Source organism: Neodiprion virginianus, unplaced genomic scaffold (genome assembly GCF_021901495.1).
Source record: "Neodiprion virginianus isolate iyNeoVirg1 unplaced genomic scaffold, iyNeoVirg1.1 ptg000010l___fragment_2___debris, whole genome shotgun sequence".
Lineage (NCBI taxonomy): Eukaryota > Metazoa > Arthropoda > Insecta > Hymenoptera > Diprionidae > Neodiprion > Neodiprion virginianus.
Window position 1 is genome coordinate 55,244 of NW_025804442.1, and position 19,998 is coordinate 75,241.

General features: G+C 40.7%; 1 protein-coding gene across 1 annotated transcript; it reads right to left on the bottom strand.

Moving 5' to 3' along the window:
• Nucleotides 1–17,393: 17,393 nt before the first annotated feature.
• LOC124309688 (uncharacterized) lies at nt 17,394–19,998 on the bottom strand. The gene is made up of 2 exons (XM_046773528.1): nt 19,887–19,998; nt 17,394–18,673 (listed from the first exon to the last, which is right to left on the bottom strand). Exons 1-2 carry the CDS (start codon nt 19,996–19,998, stop codon nt 17,394–17,396), a joined length of 1,392 nt encoding a protein of 463 aa, XP_046629484.1.

The window sequence follows — 19,998 nt, forward strand, 5'->3', positions numbered from 1 at the left end:
GAAACTCTATTTATGGTCTGAGTGACTGGATGTGTTAAGGCTGGAAATAATTTGTTCTGGTCATATAATTTTAGGGTGGACGATACCTTTTTGAGCGAAGAGGATAGCGTCTACTCAGCTGGACAGGTCAAGTTCGTATTCGTTCAAGTGTCGGTCCAGGTCAATTGGTCGGTTAAGTAAAGTCGTTCTGAAGGTATTGTTGGCGATTAAGGCTTTTGAAATAGCTGCATCAGTCGAGAGAGCCCTGAGTGATTGATGTTGTTCGCGGTCGTGGCTTATCATGCTGTTGATTTCTTTCCTGTAGACGCCCAACGTTGACTGTACGATATTTGTCTGTTTGTTAAGCAGAGATGCCAAGTGTCTACTGTCATTGTACAAGTTGTCAATTTGTTGGTTAAAATATTCTCCGTCTTTTACGTCTAGAGTGCCGAATCAGGATTTTGACACGCTACCAATGAAATTAATCGCGCCTCGAGTTCCGCGATGGTGGGCTAATATAGCAAGTTCGGAGTGAGTGGATTCGCCTGTGCGATGGCCAACTAAATATTCTATTCGGTTTTGGTATAGTTTCATGGTTTTTATTCTGTCAGCCAACATTTGAATATGGTCGCCGGTGTAACAGTAGTTTTTGGCGACAGAGCATTTTCTTTCTATTATGGTTGAGAATTCTGATGTTTGGTCAAGTCGGTCGACTAAATATTGGAGGTCTCTGTAGTTCAGCAGAGTCCATTCTTTGTTATATGTACGTAGGTCTTGCAATTGTTCGAAAGAAAATTCCCGTGTTCTGATTCAGTTGCTTAATCACGACGTTAGTCGAATCGTCTGTCTTGCTGTCGAGAGCACTGCACCTGCAACAATATGCAAAAGTATGAGACGTAATGTAACGCGATCGCAGGCAATTTTATAACTTATGGCTGTTGATTTTTTTTTTTTTAATTTTATTTGCTCTCTTATTGTGCCAATTTCAATTTATTGAAATGGACGATTTTAGTTTTTCGGGGGGTAATCCAAATTTCAGCGTTGATATTGTCAATTATACGCTTAATCCCATACACTTCTTTATAGTGGTCGTAGAATTTGAATCGGGTTTCATTTAGTAGATAGACCTTTCGACCTGCTTCGAAATTTTGACTGTTGGCATTACGGTCGTAATACGTCTTGGATCGATGCGATTCTTTTGCGAATGCTGCGCCGACAGTTTTGGCGGTGGCATCAGGTTAAGGGATGGCATACAGGAATTTTGTTAAAAGCATTGTATTGTCAAGAGATATTTGTTGTTCGATTTAGTAAGGGGTAGAGGTCCAACAATATCTGATGCCACTTTGTCGAATGCATCGGCAGGCGTGTCCGTTATCATCATTGGCAATGTGGGTTTTACTCTGACCAATTTTTTTCTTTAACAACCCTCGCAAGTTCGTATGGAATCTTGGATTTGTTCTTTCATAGCGGGACGAAAATACTTTTGTCTAATGTGGTTATATATTTGAGTGAAATTTTGATGACCACCGATTAACGATTCGTGGCGTTCTCTGATTATTGCTTTTCGTAAACTTTCGTCTGGGATGACAGTCGTGCTTGCACAAAGCATGATTTGAATTTCTAAGTTTGCGAAAATATAGGATAGAAGTTTCCGGATAACGCGAGGATCGGAAGCGTCTGAACTGTCATCGATTATTGGGAGCGCAAGAGACTTTAGGGTTGAATCGGCTGAAGCCATTTTCAGTTTGGACAATAGCTTGAAGATATCGTATGAGTTGCTTTTATTTGAACCTGTTGTTTTCAATACTAGGGTAAAAATACGTCGACTATTGTGCTTAGATTCAATGATATCAAATTTTTTCGGACGAGGCCTCATTACTATTTTTGGGTCAACGATATTCTCGTCGGCAAGTTGGGCTGGTATACCTTTGATCCAAGCGCAGTAGTTGGTTTTGAGCAACAAAAGTCCATCATTTGTATCTTTGACATTGTCTGATATTGGTATGTCGTCTAAGTTGTCAATAAAGTATGCGAAACCGTGAGGGTCATTTATTCGATCATCGTTAGTCTTGAAAGCACTGTCATGGTCATGGTCAGTAATTTCCGTATGCGAGTCGAATTGTTGAGTGCACGTTTAGTATTCAGTGTCTGTGAGAAAGTTGGAACTGTCGTCGTTATCAGAGGTGGGCGGAAGAGGCGAGGGGGAAGGGAAACAAGAGTGTGAGGAAGGGTTCGTCGGCCTGGAAGTAGCGGAAAGGTATCTCCTAGCGCGACGCGGGGGCCCGACAGGGGGGGGAGGGGGCATGATGACGTCAGTGGATGGGGGCAGAGATGGAATCGGACGAGATTTTTTTCGAGTCAATCGGATAGGTATTTTTGAAATAGTGGGCCATACAAAATGGCACACAGTCCTCCAGAACCATAGTGTACTCCGTGATCGCAAAAATTGTACTCCGAGGGCTGAGGGCGCGTGATTATAGAGCCCTATTTTTCGTTACTGGAACTGGACGAGTAACTGAAATTTGTTCAAATTCCGGCAGGAGATTGCGTTTTCATGCGTCACTTTTTAACAATCGTCGCACTGGTCAACAATAATTTTGTTGCCCTTGATATTTAAGTGGTCTTAATAAGATTTGATCTCGACGACCTTGGGAGTAAGCGTAGTTTTTCTAAATTGGCCATTGTTATTTATTTTACTAATAATTCCATATATATGACTCAGCAGAGCAATGTTTAAATGAAAACTTGGATTTTCATTTTATATCTTGTAACGTGGCATTTCGGATGCGCGTTCCAAACGGCTCCCCGAACCCTAGATGGGACTCGAAATTAGGGATCCCGTGGATCAGACCGCTAATCCTTTCGAAAAAGAGTGCCAGGACAAAGATCACGCATCCAATTCTCTGAGGGTGGAAAATTTTCGTTCTGGCGAAGACGATTTTTCAGGATTTCTGTTATTTTTCTTTGTTTCAAGTAAATGCGGCATTATACACGAGATCGGCGGCAAATTCGAAAAGCATTATAAAACCACAGTCGCGACAGGTCGTGACAAAAGGAGGGCCTCACGCGAGGCTACGGAGAGAGCGTCAACGTAGAGCTCTGCCGCGAGGAAACTCAAGGCGGAAGAGACTCCCGCTGGTGGCCGGCGAGCCGTAGCCTCCCCTCACCATGCTGACGTCAGGCAACCTCGCGAAGTCGGCACCATGCCACTGTCGAACTACGTGATACCGGCGACTGGACCACCAATCAGCACCCCGCAGCAGCGGGAGCCAACGATAGCGATAAGTTAGGCTATAAGAATTTCGTAACGTGAACACGAATTAGAGCGGAAGAATTTTGACGACGGATAACGCCTATGTTCGAGGCATGTTCGAATTACGGCTCCGATGAGCGGAGCTCGTCACTTGAGTCTTGGCGACAGATCGCAAGAGTCAAGTTCCGAAAAAGAGAGAAAGAAAAAATTTTAGTAGTGTGTGTCATGGCTGAAACTGAGGTTTGAGACTTTTTGGTGTGGTTGCAAAGCGGTAAGCGCTATTAATTCTTTGCGAACGCATTTCGAGTGCAATTTAGAGCGGCGCACCGGTAAACGGTTGGCCAATCCGTTGTTGAGTTAGATCTCCTTATTGATGGCCGTAGCCTGAGTTTTCGCGATAACGCGTAAAGTCAATTTGGTTCCTGTAGAGTCTCGCGTAGAGTCACGGTTTTGAGTTGAGTCAATTTCGGTTTGAAGTTGAATATAGCCAAATTCCGCTGCACAGGGTCTTGTCGAGTCTGCGTATGTAAAAAGTGTCACCTCTTGTGTAGGTCGCGTATCATCGTGCGTAGACGCTCAGATTAGCGGGACGGTTTGCAAACTTTTCGGGAATGGAGACTACGACTTAAGCTCGGATGCGTAATGATACGTTATAATTGGGAACGAATAAGAAGCTTTCTAGATTTATTAATTGGTCGCGGTTAGCGCGTCGAGCCAAATTATGGTTTTAGTTCATGAATTATTGTTTATTAGTAAGGTGGTGATGAGCGCACGTAGGCCTAAAGAATTTTCTAGATTTATTAACGATCGCGATTAGCGCGTCAATTATGATTTCGGTTTAGTTTTTGTCTAGCGGTTTATTGTTAAGTTGGCGATTAGCGCTGTAGTTAGTAGAGGACAAACGCGGTTAGCGCGTCGAGTCCCATTTTGTTTTAGTTTTGAGTTATTGTTATCGTCAAAGCAGTGACTAGCGCACGTAGGCATTAGAAGCCGTCTAGATTTCGTCATTTTTTTTTCTTCTTCTTTTCTGTTATATTATTTTTTTTTGTTAAATCTAAGCCTTTGAGTATGAATCGCGAATAGCGAATTATGAATTAGTATTGTTATTGTTTGGCATTTTGAATCGCGAAGAGGGACTGTTGAATTATTATTTCCCGGTCTGTATTTTGAGTCGCAATGAGCGACGTTTGACCTATTATGTTTTTTTCATTTTGTTTTGTTTGTATCATCTTTGGCAGAAAATATATATTAGTTTGAGTCTATCATTGCTTAGCAAAATAACGTATTGGCATTGCGTATTTCGCCTCTCTTTCTACCCAAGAATTACCCCTTCCCTCTCCGCGGTACTGAGCTACCGAGCATATTGCCGAGGTATAGCGCATTAACGATTTCGAGGCGTGTTAATCACGCCAGGCGCCCAACAAAACTTCGCGATATTGTTTTTAGATTCAGGGTACATCGTGGACGCCAAATTATTGTGCACGCGGTAAGTTCTCGGTCATTTTATCCGATTGACCGAGGAGCGGGAAAAAGCCACGTCACAATCTACAATTTATCGAAAAAAATATCGATGGCTTTAGTTATACTGAATTTATTCAGACAAAAGTGAAATGGATATAGAAATTCAAATACTTTTTTGAAACTTCTCTTAGTTTCAGTTTTCGCTAGCTTTTCTTTTATAATATTTTTAGGAACTATGCCTTTGTAGAGTCCTGCAGCAGTAATCTGCTATCATGTGAATATCTCGCCGACCCTGATACCTTTCCTCCATCATTCGCAAAACCTGGTGAAAGGGTTAAGATCTGACTTCCGTCTTTGATTGGAAAAACTTACAAAACGAACCCTCCCTTTTTAAATACCAAATTAATATGAAAAAAGAGCCAATTTTATACAATTATGATGTCATTAGTGAATTCTACGTCGTCAAGCATCAAAATTCACAACAAATATTTAAATAACGAATTTGTTTTAATTGTTTTTTTTTTAGCTATGTTACTACTTGACATGATTAGATTCTTTTAAACCCCCAATGTATCCACATGCGCCAAAGCACGGACAAGAAAGCCAATCTGTCAAAAATTGTGATGTAGACGATTAATTGTTATTATTATATGTCTGGTCTGGCAGTGCATTAACTACACCGGCACACAAAAAAAATTGAGTAGAATGTGCATTTGACCGGACCTACCTACGGGTACGTATTTTGGTCCGCTGAATCCGAATTCGAGGTCAGTTTGACCCCTACACCCCCAAAATTTCGAGAAAACTTCGAAAAACCGTAAAAATGATGAAAATCGGCAGTTTTAATGATAAAAAAAATTTTTTGGAACTAAACTAAGCGTGATTTTCATGTATTTCGATCTGCTGAATATGAATCGAAACTTTATTGAGACCAAGAGCCATTTCAAATGTAAAAAAATCACACAAACCCTCCAAAATTCCGAAAAAATATAGTTTTCATGATAAAAAAACTTTTTCTGGTCCAATTCAGATAAAATTTTATATCTTTTCATGTCTTCAATTCGCATCTTAATTTTTTTAGTCTATTCACCCTCTAAAGCTGGAAAAATTCGAAAAAATTGTAAAAATTATAATTATATTTTTTTAGTCTATTCACCCTCTAAAGCTGGAAAAATTCGAAAAAATTGTAAAAATTATAATTATAATTTTTACAATTTTTTCGAATTTTTCCAGCTTTAGAGGGTGAATAGACTAAAAAAATTAAGATGCGAATTGAAGACATGAAAAGATATAAAATTTTATCTGAATTGGACCAGAAAAAGTTTTTTTATCATGAAAACTATATTTTTTCGGAATTTTGGAGGGTTTGTGTGATTTTTTTACATTTGAAATGGCTCTTGGTCTCAATAAAGTTTCGATTCATATTCAGCAGATCGAAATACATGAAAATCACGCTTAGTTTAGTTCCAAAAAATTTTTTTTATCATTAAAACTGCCGATTTTCATCATTTTTACGGTTTTTCGAAGTTTTCTCGAAATTTTGGGGGTGTAGGGGTCAAACTGACCTCGAATTCGGATTCAGCGGACCAAAATACGTACCCGTAGGTAGGTCCGGTCAAATGCACATTCTACTCAATTTTTTTTGTGTGCCGGTGCTATGAAAGCGTTCAGAAAAACAAGTTGTGTAGGATAGGGTTTCATGTGGGCATGGAACTTATCGCATGATATGAAAATTAGGTAATGCATCATAACGTAAAATGTCACATGATTATGTGAGCAAATGACGTTTTATTTTGTAATAAGATTATGCATGATGCACTAGGCGAACAAGTGATCATTTAATCCATTTGCTCAGCCTCCAAAGAATCACAGGGCGCTGCGATGTCGACGCCCCGACGAGGACGTGGCGTCAGAGCCACCGCCCTAGTAGCCCGTCGAATCGAGTAGAACCCCCGTAAGTTAATATTATTTATTGTCATATTTGCAGTATGTACGTGTTGTGGGAGAGGTCAGGATAACTGATTACACTTTAGACCGTTTCTAACAACGCTAAAGTATATCTTTATTAGATGTCACATCACAATCTTACACGTTCGCCAGTCAGGCATCGACTACCGCCCGCGGGTCCTCGCTCTGACGCCTCTGCCCGAGGTGTCGCTACCGTCGCGGAGGTGTGGGGTATAGATACTCTGTCTCTCTCTAAGCGCTAGAGTGGGAGTAGCGGCGAAGTAGGAGAAAGCCAAGAAGGCGAGAGGGGAACATGGTGACTCTCGCGCGGCATTCACGTGTCGACGCTTAAGCTTTACACATCTCTTGTACTCTTTATATCTTTAATAAATTCCGTTGTTACTATTAATCAAAGTGTTAATTATTTGAGTACACCTTCTCATTGAACACAGCAGGAGTGGGCCTGCTATCAACTAAGTGAACAACTTCACTACCTTCGTCACCCACATTGGTGACCCGACTGTCAAGAAAGTGTGTGTTTAGCAGCGTCAGGCTGGTTCATCGATTCAAAAAAATCGACAAAAATCCAGCCAACATCGTCACACAAAGAAAGACGATTCTCATCGTGTTACCACTCGTTGCTCGCGCTTCTCAACAAAAAGAGAGCAGCTTTTGAGAAAAACTTCTCAACATCGGCATTGGCACAGTGCTTGCCTGCCAGTCTCCTGGATTTCTCCATTCAACATCGGTGTGCGAGAGAGCACGCCCGGTCTGCAAATCGACTTCTTCGTCAAGGCGTAAGCGCGCCAAGTCCCGCAGCCGTCATCATCGAGGCACCAGCCGATCAACGTGCTTTTGCAGCCCGTTTCGACGCAGCCAACAGCGCAGTTTTCATCGCAGCATTGCTGTGGTGTCAACGCGATTTTTCTTGGAGGATTTCATCGATTCAACATCGTCTTCAGCGAGCCAAGGACAGCTTGCATCCTGGACATCGTGAATCAACATCGCTGATCATCTTTGTTTTAAGGTATTTACTGCGTGCGTGCGAATAAAAAATGATCGAGAGCAAAACTCGAACAAACGAGTGTCAGGTTATAACTCGTCGAATTCTCGGGATTAGAGGCATCAATTGTTTACATCCGCGAGCCGCGCCCTTGAACACGTCACGTACACGCAAAGTTAGCTCGAATTTCTTCGCGTAACCGAAAACGTATTTACGTTTAGCGAGAATCGAGAAGCTTTCTTTCGAAATTCAAAGAGATAAGATATCTTTTCACTTAGAAATCGACTATTTCGATATCTTTGTCACTGAAACAATTTAATTTTAAATTAAAAACTTTTTTCTTTGAAAATAAAAAACGTACAACTGAATCTTTTAGTTTTTCATATTGAATCGAAACAAAGTGAATCGATATTTGAACAAATAAGTATATTGTTAAAATTTAGCGCGTTAAAATAAAAATTAGAAACCTAGTTTTTTATCATTTTTGTGAGACGCCTGCGCGCGTACACTAGGAAAATTGTGAGACGCCTGCGGCGTACCTAGGCTTAGCTAGTTTCATTGTAATACGCTCGTAAGCGTAAGTTAGGTTTTATTTTTCCGTCACAAAAATGGGAGACGCGGCTGCACTTGCTGCGGCACAAGCGCAAATTGCTCAGCTACAAGAGCAGTTAGGTCAGCTTCAAGCGGGGCAGGTACAACGAGAAATTCCTGCACCACAACCGCAAATCGAAGCAACGCGAGTTCCGAAACTTCCGCCGTTCTTTCGAAACGATCCAGCTTACTGGTTCCTACAAATTGAAGCCTCGTTCCGTAACGCGCATATAACGGTTGATAGGACAAAAGCAGATTACGTTTTAGGTGCTCTCGATTATGAGATCGGTCAAACGTGTCGCGATATCGTCACCGATGCTAATATAGCAGATCCGTATGTGAGAATAAAGGAAAGACTGATTTCAGCGTATTCAGCTTCTTCTGAAGCGCGTTTACGTCAACTGTTAAAAGGACAAGTCCTAACTGAGGGAAAGCCATCGTTGATACTTAACAGAATACGTAGTCTCAACGTAGATAACCGGCTTGATGAAACTGCAATCAAATCGATATTTTTAGATCATCTACAGCCAACAATTCGAGGCATATTATTTACAAACACTTACGAAAGCAACGATGATTTAGCCAAAGCCGCTGATTTGGCTATCGAAATTATGTATAACTCGCCTCAGTTTGTTTCCGCGGCATCAACAGCGCAATCAGTTCCGCAAACGAATGAACTTACAAGTACGCTTGAACAAATTCGCAAAGATTTAGCGAATCTCGCGACGAAAGTTAATTCTCTCGAAAAAACGTTTCGCTCAAAAAGTCGCGATCGTGCTCCTTCCAAAAATCGCAATAGCAACAAAGATTTGTGTTGGACACACCAGAAATTCGGAAAGAAGGCGAAATTCTGTCGTGGCACCAACGAAAAGCCATGCAAATGGGTAGACAACCCAGAAAATGGGCAATGACTATCTGCCTCAGAAGTCATTACTCAACAACAACAACTTTCCGCGCGACTTCACGTTTTCGATCAAACGACTGCAGAGACTTTCTTGATCGACACGGGCGCGGAAATATCGCTTTTACCCGCTGGAAACCCAGCTGATAAAAATCCGAATTCTTTTAAACTTTTTGCTGCAAACAACACGAGTATAGATACTTACGGTAACGAATTTCGTACTCTTCATCTCGGAATACGACCGATTACCTGGAACTTTTGCGTTGCAGATGTATCGCATCCAATTATAGGAGCCGATCTTCTAAAACACTATGACTTACTTCCCGATTTAAAAAACAGTAGGCTCATAGATCCAAAAACAAATGCGTTTACCCGCGGTGTTGTTAAAAAAGTTGCAGCATTTTCATTTAACGTTGTTGAAATCGCGGACGTGTACGCTAAAGTTTTGTCTGATTTCCCTGAAATCACAGGCAAAGCAGAACCAAAACCTCTCCCACAAACAGGCAACGATGAGGAGGACATTGTCCACCACATCGTAACCAATGGTAGGCCTGTAGCCGAACGCCTGCGTCGTTTATCGCCGGAAAAATTAAAAATCGCAAAAGCTGATTTTAAACGTCTTTTAAAACTTGGTCATTGTCGTATTTCTGAAAGCAAGTATGCAAGTCCAATTCACATGACTGTAAAAAAAAAGACATGGCGTATCTGCGGCGACTATCGTAGATTAAATGCAATTACGGAGCCCGATAACTTTTCGGTACCGCATTTGCATGACTTTTCAGCAAACTTACACGGTAAACGCATATTTTCAAAAATTGATTTTTATAAAGCGTACAATCAAATACGTATAGCCGAAAAAGATATCCCAAAAACGGCAGTAATTACACCGTTCGGATTATTCGAGTTTACGCGTATGACGTTTGGTTTGAAAAATGCAAGTCAAACGTTTCAACGTCACATTTTTCGTGCTCTTGGCGATTTAGATTTCGTATTTACTTAAATTGATGATATTCTCATCGCCTCTGACAATGCTGAACAGCATGAAGAGCACTTGCGCATAGTTTGTAGTCGACTTAAAGACATAGGCGCGCTCATTAACGTCTCAAAATGCGAATTCGGAAAAGAAGAAATCGAATTTTTGGGACATCTAATTAACAGTAATGGTTGCAAGCCAACCGAAGAGAAAGTTCGTGCTATTCTCGATTTTCCCAAGCCGGAAAATAGATTAGAATTAAGACGCTTCCTCGGGATCGCGAATTTTTATAGACGCAACATCCCACACGCTGCACAGATTCAAGCACCGTTAAATGACCTTCTCAAAGACTCTAAAAAGAACGACAAGCGACCAATTGCTTGGACGCCTGAGTCAGAAAAAGCATTTAACGATGTTAAAAACAGTATTGCAAACGCTACTCTCTTGTTTCATCCTTCAGACGGAGCTGAAACAAGATTAGTCTCTGATGCATCCGACGTCGATATGGGTGCCGCGTTGGAGCAAAAGATCGACGGCGCGTGGAAACCCCTTGCTTTCTTTTCACGCAAGTTCACGCCAGCGCAACGTAATTACAGCGCATACGATCGAGAACTAACAGCTCTTTTTGAAGCCACCAAGTACTTCAAGTATTTTCTTGATGCTCGGGACTTCACTTTTGTGACAGATCACAAACCACTTACGTTTGCTTTTCAGCAACGTACTGATAAGAAATCGCCTCGTCAAACTCGACAACTTTCGTTTCTTTCGCAATTCTCGACAAAAATTTTGTATTTGCCAGGCCCAGAAAACGTCGTTGCCGATTCTTTATCGCGCGTTGACTCTCTCGCTCTTGCTACTGAATTTAGTTTGCAAGAACTTGCAAAATTGCAAGAAAACGACGAAGAGTTGAAAGAACTTCTGGAATCCACTGAATCTTCCCTTAATCTCAAGCGAATTCAGTGGGGCCCAACACACACGTCACTTCTCTGCGATTTAGCAGGCGAAACGTTAAGACCGGTAATACCGAAAGCTTTACGAAAACAAGTTTTCGATCTTTTCCACACTCAGGCGCACCCGGGTGCAAAGGTAACTGATCGTGTTATCCGCAAACGCTACGTTTGGCCTAAAATGCATAAAGATATCGCAACGTGGTGTAAAGAATGTTTAGAATGTCAGCAGTCGAAAGTTTCACGACATACGCATGTCGCACCCGCTGAATTTGCAGCGCCAGATGGTAGATTTAAACACGTGCATATAGATATTGCAGGACCCTTGCCAATTAGCGATGGCTACAGGTATCTTCTTACCATGATCGATCGTTTTTCGCGGTGGACGGAAGCCGTTCCGCTAAAAGATATAGAAGCTGAAACAGTTTGTCGTGCTTTTATAGATCATTGGATCACTCGTTTTGGAGCGCCAGAAACGGTAACAAGTGACCAGGGCGGCCAATTCGAAGGTCAACTTTTTACTGCACTTATGCAATTATCCGGTTGTAGGAAAATTCGTACGACTCCGTATCATCCTGCCGCAAATGGCCTTATCGAGCGCTGGCACAGATGCCTAAAAGCAGCCATAATGTGTCACAAGACAAGCAATTGGACACGCGTTTTGTCCACTGTAATGCTTGGTCTTCGATCAAATGTTCTTGACACTGGCGCGTCACCGGCAGAATATGTTTATGGAACAACACTGCGTATTCCTGGCGAATTCGTTCTCTCTGACGATTTCACGCCGAACCCGCAAATCTTTCTCGAAGAATTCCGCGAGCACATGCGCGCGGTTAAGCCTGTTCCGGTCGAGCATCGCCATAAGAAGCGCATTTTTGTTCACAAAGATTCGAGCACTTGCTCACATGTATGGCTTAGAGTTAATAGTACGATAAAAAAGTCGCTCGAGCACCCGTACACAGGTCCGCACAAAGTTGTTAAACGCGTGTCCGATCGAATTTTCGACATTGATGTGAACGGAACGACTCGTAGCGTAAGCATCGAAAATGTAAAACCTGCGTATTTTGTAAGAGAGGATATCGAAAATCTCTTAGCGCCGGAGCAGGTACCTGCTATTCGAACCTACGCGCGCAAACCAAAGGTTAGCTTCGCACCAAATGTAAAATAGAATAACGTAATTTTAAGTTTTCTATTATATTTTTCTATACTTAGATTTAAGAAATCTTGTATAAAACGTAAAGCGTTATACATTAAAAGATTAACATATTTTCTCCACTTGTAATAAATAACAAAGATTGTTTATTGTCGTTAACACTCGGGGGGGAGTATGTGGGGTATAGATACTCTGTCTCTCTCTAAGCGCTAGAGTGGGAGTAGCGGCGAAGTAGGAGAAAGCCAAGAAGGCGAGAGGGGAACATGGTGACTCTCGCGCGGCATTCACGTGTCGACGCTTAAGCTTTACACATCTCTTGTACTCTTTATATCTTTAATAAATTCCGTTGTTACTATTAATCAAAGTGTTAATTATTTGAGTACACCTTCTCATTGAACACAGCAGGAGTGGGCCTGCTATCAACTAAGTGGACAACTTCACGAACTTCAAACCCCACAGAGGAGCCTGCGGCGATCCCGCAACAGTACGTGAGTTTGTCGTAAATGAATAGTTGAATCCGTTTGCAATTGTACACAGTTCAGTTTAATCAGGATGCGTGTTGATACGTTTACTGGTTACTGCTTCTTTCATAGCGTTACCGGAAGAAAAGCTTTACGGTTGTGTACATTTATATTTTTTGACTAACGCACTATTGTACAGGGTAGAGAAAAAATATGTAAATACCCATATCATCGTTAGGGGTAGTCGACAGATAATTACCCAGGTCAGATCTTACGTAATTTTCAATAAGAGATGCGATACTGACCTTGAATTTGACCTGGAGTCAAAAACTCAAAATCATTTGAAGGACGAATTATTTAAAAAAAATATAAGCGCCAATTTTTGACAAGTCATTTTTGTTGTTTGTCACCGTTATTGATTCTGCCACCGTCCTGTACGTGGCGCTGACCGTCGCCCGATCATCCTGTCCCGTTCTATTCAGTGCAGAGCCATCGGAACCAGTCGGAAGACTGTCTGCGCCACGTATAGGACTGTAGTAAAGATATCTTCAGCTTGACCTTCTAATGACCGTGAACTTTTACTTGAAGGTCAAGTTTCAGAACACGATCAGATCCGCTCGACGGAGCCTGAAAACTTGTGGCTCATATAATTTTCACGAAAATAGATATTCTTAAAATTAACCTATTATTGTTTTCTAGAGCTATTTCGACCCTCAGGAGTCGCTAAAGGTGCAATTGTTCACTCTATCTGATTTCGGAGCGAAAATAATGGGCATCTACTTTAATAGAAAGGGTCCCTTACAATGACCTTGAGATCGTACCTTCAAGTGAAATCCAGGGCAACATAGAGTTCTTTGTGGAAAATTATGAAAGAACTGACGTGAGATATTTTTCATTTATAACATCCCTCCCCCCTAGTGTGAGACATGTATTGTTTTCACGACTAAACAGGAAAAATATTTTTGGAGAGAGGAAGAAAGAAAAGAAAAAAAAATGTGTATTTTGGGAAAAAGAATTGAAATTAACCAATTTTTGAATTTTTGTAAAAAAATCTGGAGTATGCAATGAACAAAATTTAAAGAATTCAAAAGGAAAAAAAACAACAAAAAAATTCTATTCCTATTTAAGTTCGATTTTTTGTTTTTCTTCGAAGTGGATAGTGAGTTTGTTTTTCGTCCATCGGTTTCTTTTTCGGCGTCGACAGTGTTTTCGGCTCACTTGCTGATCCAGTCTTAATCTTGATGAGTTGGTTCACATGGCGTCTGTGAAACAGTCCAATGTTTTCTTCTCGTACCTCGTATGACAGGGGGCCAGTTTTTTTTATAATGGCTGCTCGTGCCCATTTCGGTTCCGTTTTGCTCTGATATATTCTCATGCGAACCGTTTCGTTGATCCTAAATTTTCTCGTACCAGCCCGAGTCTCCGTCGACGTCGGAATTTTTCCTTCTTTATTTAGTTCCATGATATCCAGAGGAATGTGCAGTTTTCGGTTCATCATTATCTCGACTGCTGTGAGGCCTGTTGTTGCTGAAGGGGTCGTATGTTGTTTCAACAAAAATCTGCTTACCTTTTCTTCCCAGTTTCCGTTGACGAGATGACGTTTGGTTGTTTGCACAGCGCGTTCAGCTTGTCCGTTTGCCGCCGGGTGATAAGGAGCAACGAAAACCTGCTTAATTCCATTTTTTTTTTTTTTTGTAAATTCCGCAATTTTGGCTCATTTAAACAAGGTGTCATTTTCCGAGACGATCGTTTTTGGTGTGCCGAAGGTGGCAAAAAGTCTTGTTAGTTCGATAATTACTCTTTTTGACGTTGTCGAGGAAACTTTGGAAACTTCGACCATTTCAATGTTGCATCGACTACGATCAAGAAAACTTATCCTCGGAATGGTCCAGCCAAGTCAATATGTAGCCGAGTCCACGGATTTTGCGGGACTTCCCAATTTTTTATCTGTGCTCAAGGCGGGTTGTTCTTGATTTCTTAGCAATTGTCGCAATTGTTGATCATTACTTCGATATCCTCGTCGATCCCGGGCCACCATGCGTACGATCGGGCAAATGCTTTAGTTGCCACAACGCCGCAGTAATTCAAATGCAAGTATTTCGGGGTTTCGCGTTGCAGTTTCTTCGGTACAACCACCCTTTTACCTCGCACGATGCAGCCTTCCTCGATTGCCAGTTCGTTTCTTTTCAATCAGAAGTTCCTCATCGACGATGAAATGTTTTTTGGCCATCCTTCCTTAATATAGGTTTTCATCTCTTTTAGCATCTCGTCTTTTTCTGTTTCTTCTTTGATGTCTTTGACTAAGATCGGATTCCTAGAGGTACCTCCTAGCATAAGAACGGTCACTGTTTCTTCGTCTTCTGTAGCTTCTTCTGGAAGGGGAAATCTGGATAACATATCAGCGTTTCCGTGCTTTTTTCCAGGTCGGTGAATCAGTTCGTACTCATAGGCTGACATAGTTATCTTATATTGTTCGAGTTTAGGTGAGAGTTTTTGTGTTATTTTATTGTTCTTCTTGAAGATGCCTAAAAGTGGCTTGTGATCCGTAATCAGTTTGAATTTTCTTCCTGCCAGATATTGATGGAAGTGTTCGGTGGCTTTGGTCAGCGCTAGCGCCTCACGTTCAATTTGTGAGTAATTTCGTAAGGGTCTTCGAACTGTATTCAATTACCTTCTCCGATTTGTCGGGCATTTCGTGAGCAGGAACTGCACCGATTCCGATTAGCGAAGCATCTGCTGAGACAACAAGTGGGAGTTTGTCGTCGTAGTGTGTTAAAACTTCCGATCCCATCAATCTTCTTATGAGTTCTTCAAAGGCTCTTTGCTCTGCATCTCCCCAAGTCCACTTGTTTCCTTCATTCAGTCATCGGTGCAATGACTCTGCAATTTTTGCGCGGTTTTTTATAAACCTCTCATAAAAGTTTATTCCTCCTAGGAAAACTTGAAGTTCCTTTTCGTCTTTTGGTGCGGGAATTCGTTGGATTGCTTTTAATTCATCCTCCATTGGGCTGATTCCTTTTGCCGAAATAGTGTGTCCTAGAAATTCCATGGCTTTTACACCGAAAATAGATTTTTCCATGTTGATTTTAAGGTTTGCCTCGTGCAACCACTTCTAAACTTTTTTTGCACGTGCATCGTGTCCTTCTCTTACTCGTCCTTGGGTTTTAATGTTGTCTATACTAATATATATATATTATATTAGTATACTATTTGTATATGATAATATATTATCTATATATTAGTATACATATTAGTATGCATTTTGTAGATCGAATTGTGAAAAAAATTTTCCACCGTAAGGCGTCGAGAAAGCTTCAGACACAGTGGGAATGGGGTATTCTGAATCTTTGATTTTTGGGTTTACCGTGTCTTTGTAGTCTCCCGCTACTTAAATTTTCCCATTTGCTTTTTTAACGAAGTGTGCAGGAGTGGCCGAGTCTGACTGCATCACAGGAATAAGCATTCCTTGGTTTTGCATACTTTTTAACGCTTCGTTTGTTGCTTCCTGTAACGCGTATGGGACACGCCTTGCTTTCATAAATTTCGGTTGTGCTCCTTCTTTTAATTGGATGCTTATGGGAGTCCCATTGTGTCCTTCTAGTTTTGAAGATGTTGTGAGCGGAGACTGGCTAATCATTTTTGTATAATCAGCCCATTATTTTTATTCCAAGATCATCAAACCAGTCTCTTCCGAGAAGGTTTGGTACGATCGTTTCTTTTAAGAGTCACTGGTAAATTCGCTTCGTGTTTTCCGTATGTTACTGAGACTCTCGTCGAGCCCAGAACGCTCAATCGTTTTTTCCCATACGCGAAAAGTTTGACCTCTTTTTTTGACCACTTGGGTGCAGTCTGCGGCCAAATTTTTTTGTACGTTTCTCGATTTATCAGAGATACGTGTGCGCCGTTGTCAATCTCGAACGAACAAGGCACTGAGTTTAACTCGACCGTGACCTCGTATTTATTATTATCTTCGCCCAGGCTTACTCGGTGCACAATCGCGTTAGTATAGCTATCGCTGCCTTCGTCGCACAGGCCCATCTCTTCCGACGAGTCGTTCTCTACTCGGTGTGTACGAGATGGTTTGGTCTTCGAGCTACTCGAAACCCCTTGTTTACTTTTACAGACTCTACTGAGGTGCCCGGTTTTCGAACACGTACCGCATTAAATACTAAATTTTCTTGGGAACTTGGACAGAATTGATCAGATTCAACTTATCAAAATTTGCAACGTTTCGTTGGTTTCATTTATTTTCCAACTTCATCAGGCAAGCTGTAACAGATGTACATAAACTTTAAAATTAAGTTGCATAAAACAATAGACATGATACATGTAAGTTACAAATTCAGAAATAATAAACTAAACAAAATTACAAAATATTTACTTTTGAGGTTAAATCATCGTTAAAATCCTCTGGTCCATAACATCAAGTCAAAAATATGTTTAAATAAGACTAGACAGATGTATACATTTTTTTTAATAAAATTATAAATTCATTGTGCCAATAAATCAATTTAAATAAAATAAAATGGACAAATATAATGATGGACAAATACACATGTCAAACGTAGTGACTCTTAAATCACAGACTGTACTGCTCTCACACAGTGTGATAGTACGTGTGGAGGTCGCATTATCTGTATTGTCAACATGACTCTGTTGTCCATGACTAGTGCTATTCATATTGTGCGCGAAAGTTCAACCTCTGAGTAAAATAAAAATAATTACTATGACTTCACTAAATCCTTAACATCATTTATCAGGTCACTGTAAATTGTACTGAGGTTTTGCGTGTCGGATCTAAAATTGACACAATTCATCGCCTTAATAAAAATCATTTCACTTAGGTTTCTCTTCATGTAATTTTTCTCCAGATCTAAAATCTCAACATCCTTGAACTGAAAGTTATGACCATCCTCAACAAAGTGATGTTCGGCTAATGCTGTTTTGTTGTTTTTTATGGACTTCTCAGGTCTGCAGTCAAGTTTGTGTTGTCTCACTCTGGCTTTTAATTTTTGCCTGGTCTGTCCAACATACCATTTCCCACACGAGCACGGAATCCTGTATACCAGGCCAGATCTATCTTCTTTCTCCACTTTGTCTTTTAGCCGGGAAAATAGATCCTTAACCTTGAATACATTATAGAATACCAACTTGCAGTTGGTGTGCCTAAATAAAGATCCCAGTCTTGGTGACAAGCCTTTTATGTAGGGAAATCTGCTAAACGACCAATTCCTGTTGACATTGTTGCTCCTGATGTTGTTTCTAATCCTCTCGGACACAATTTTCTCACACTTGCTGATGACCTTGTTTGGATAATTGTTAGATGACAGTAATCTTCTAACCATGCGAATACTTTCCTTGGTCTTGTTCACATGACTCAAGCGCATGGCTCTGTTCAAAAACCCTTTTGCAACTCCCAATTTCTGGTTCAATGGATGATTGGAATTAAAATTCAAAATTCTTCCTGAGCTGTTCGGTTTCTTGAACCAAGAAGTTATAAGATCACCATCTTCTGATCTTTCTATTAGTATGTCCAAAAAAGGCAACTTCCCGTTATTCTCAACTTCCAAGGTAAACTGGATGTCCTTGTCAACACTATTAAACACATCTAAGATGCTGTCTACTTTATCCTTTGGAATTACTGCGAAGAGATCATCAACATACGACTTAATAATCGGAATTTCAAAGTGAAGGTGAGTCAACGCCATTGAAACAACATAATCTACTGCAATGATGGCAATTGAAGGACTTGCTGGACTCCCCATAGCACATCCTTCCTTCTGAAGGTAAAAATTGCCATCAAACACGAAATATCCCGAGTCGTAACAAAAATCAATAAGCTCTAGTAGAGTAGTCTGGTCTAATTGCACAAATTTCTGGATTTCATCCCACCGCTCAATGATGATTTTCCTTATTAAACTGTTATGAACATTAGTAAAAAGAGATACTACGTCCAGTGATATTAAAACATGGTCTTCGTTTATCTTTTTCAGTTTGATTTGGTCTAAAAAATGAAATGAATCTGTCACATTATATTTCAGACTCATTACGAACGGTAGCAGACTCTTATGAACAAAATTGGCCGCATTTTTTGTTTTTGGAAAAACAAACTTCAGGAGTGTGATTTTTGTATCCACACATGTAGCGCCCCTTTCCTCGGCTACTTTTATCTCCAAAGTTTTTCTTTTGATTCGCAATTTTATTTACCGCATTTGCCTCTCTTTTTCGGAGTAATTTTTGCTGATTTGCAGTCGATTCTACGTTTCGAGCAATGTCTAACGCTTTACTTAACGTGAGTCCGTCTGGATTTGCGTCCTCGTCTAATTCCTCGTGCCTTCGTCACAAATATCTTTGTAATTCCTCGTCTCTGATACCCGCTACAAATAGGTCGCGAAGCATTATTTCTAATGATAATTTTTCTGTAGGACCCCTAAATTTGCATTCTTGGGCCAGTTTTCTGAGTTCGCGACCAAAATCGTGTAGCGATTCTTCTTTTAATTGGTCGCGTTTGTGAAACTGAAAACTGTGTAGTAAATTCATTGTTGAAGATATAAATTTGATAGACTGGTGAAGTCGAAAAATTAACGACGGAGCCAGAAATCAAACCTGGTATCTAGAGATGCTTGACCGGAGCCTTACTCCACTACTACCTAGCCGCCCTGACTCTGTTGTCGTTGATGCCTCTCATCACCAGTTTAGTTCAAATTTATTTTCTTGTGCTTTGTATGTGTGAATAGAAAGTTTTCGTCTCTTAAGCACCCGATGTAAGAATGTATGTAAGGAATGTTTACATGTTGGAATCTTACGCTTCTGATGGGAAGCACGTGGGAAGCACCTGGCTCCGTCGTTAATTTTTCGAATTCACCAGTCTATCAAATTTATATCTTCAACAATGAATTGTCTCGTAACTAATGATAATGCATATCCGCATTCCAATTATTAGACGGTCTTTGACCGTCTTACGTGCTTTCCATCAGAAGCGTAAGATTCCAACATGTAAACATTCCTTACATACATTCTTACATCGGGTGCTTAAGAGACGAAAACTTTCTATTCACTGTGTAGTAAAACATTCGATGATTTACCGAAATGTTCCTTGCATTTCTTTACGATCTCGTCGTATGACACCTGTTTCGGTTTTTTCGGAAGGCAAAAAGATTTTATTATAGGATATGTTTTTACCCCCACGGCAGTAAGAAGAGTAGATCGTTTTTTACCTTCCTTAGTGATGCTGTTGGCATCAAGATAAAACTCGAATTGGTTGGCGTAGTCTTCCCATAGCTGTATTTCTGGATCGAAGTCCACCAATTTGCCTATCTCTCGTGCCAT

Excerpts from the sequence above, each read along its gene's own strand:
- LOC124309688 (XM_046773528.1), bottom strand. The coding sequence starts at position 19,998 with ATGGCACGAGAGATAGGCAAATTGGTGGACTTCGATCCAGAAATACAG. Across the intron at positions 18,674-19,886 it reads CAACAGCATCACTAAGGAAG|ACCAAATCAAACTGAAAAAG; the intron begins GTAAAAAACGAT and ends TTCATTTTTTAG.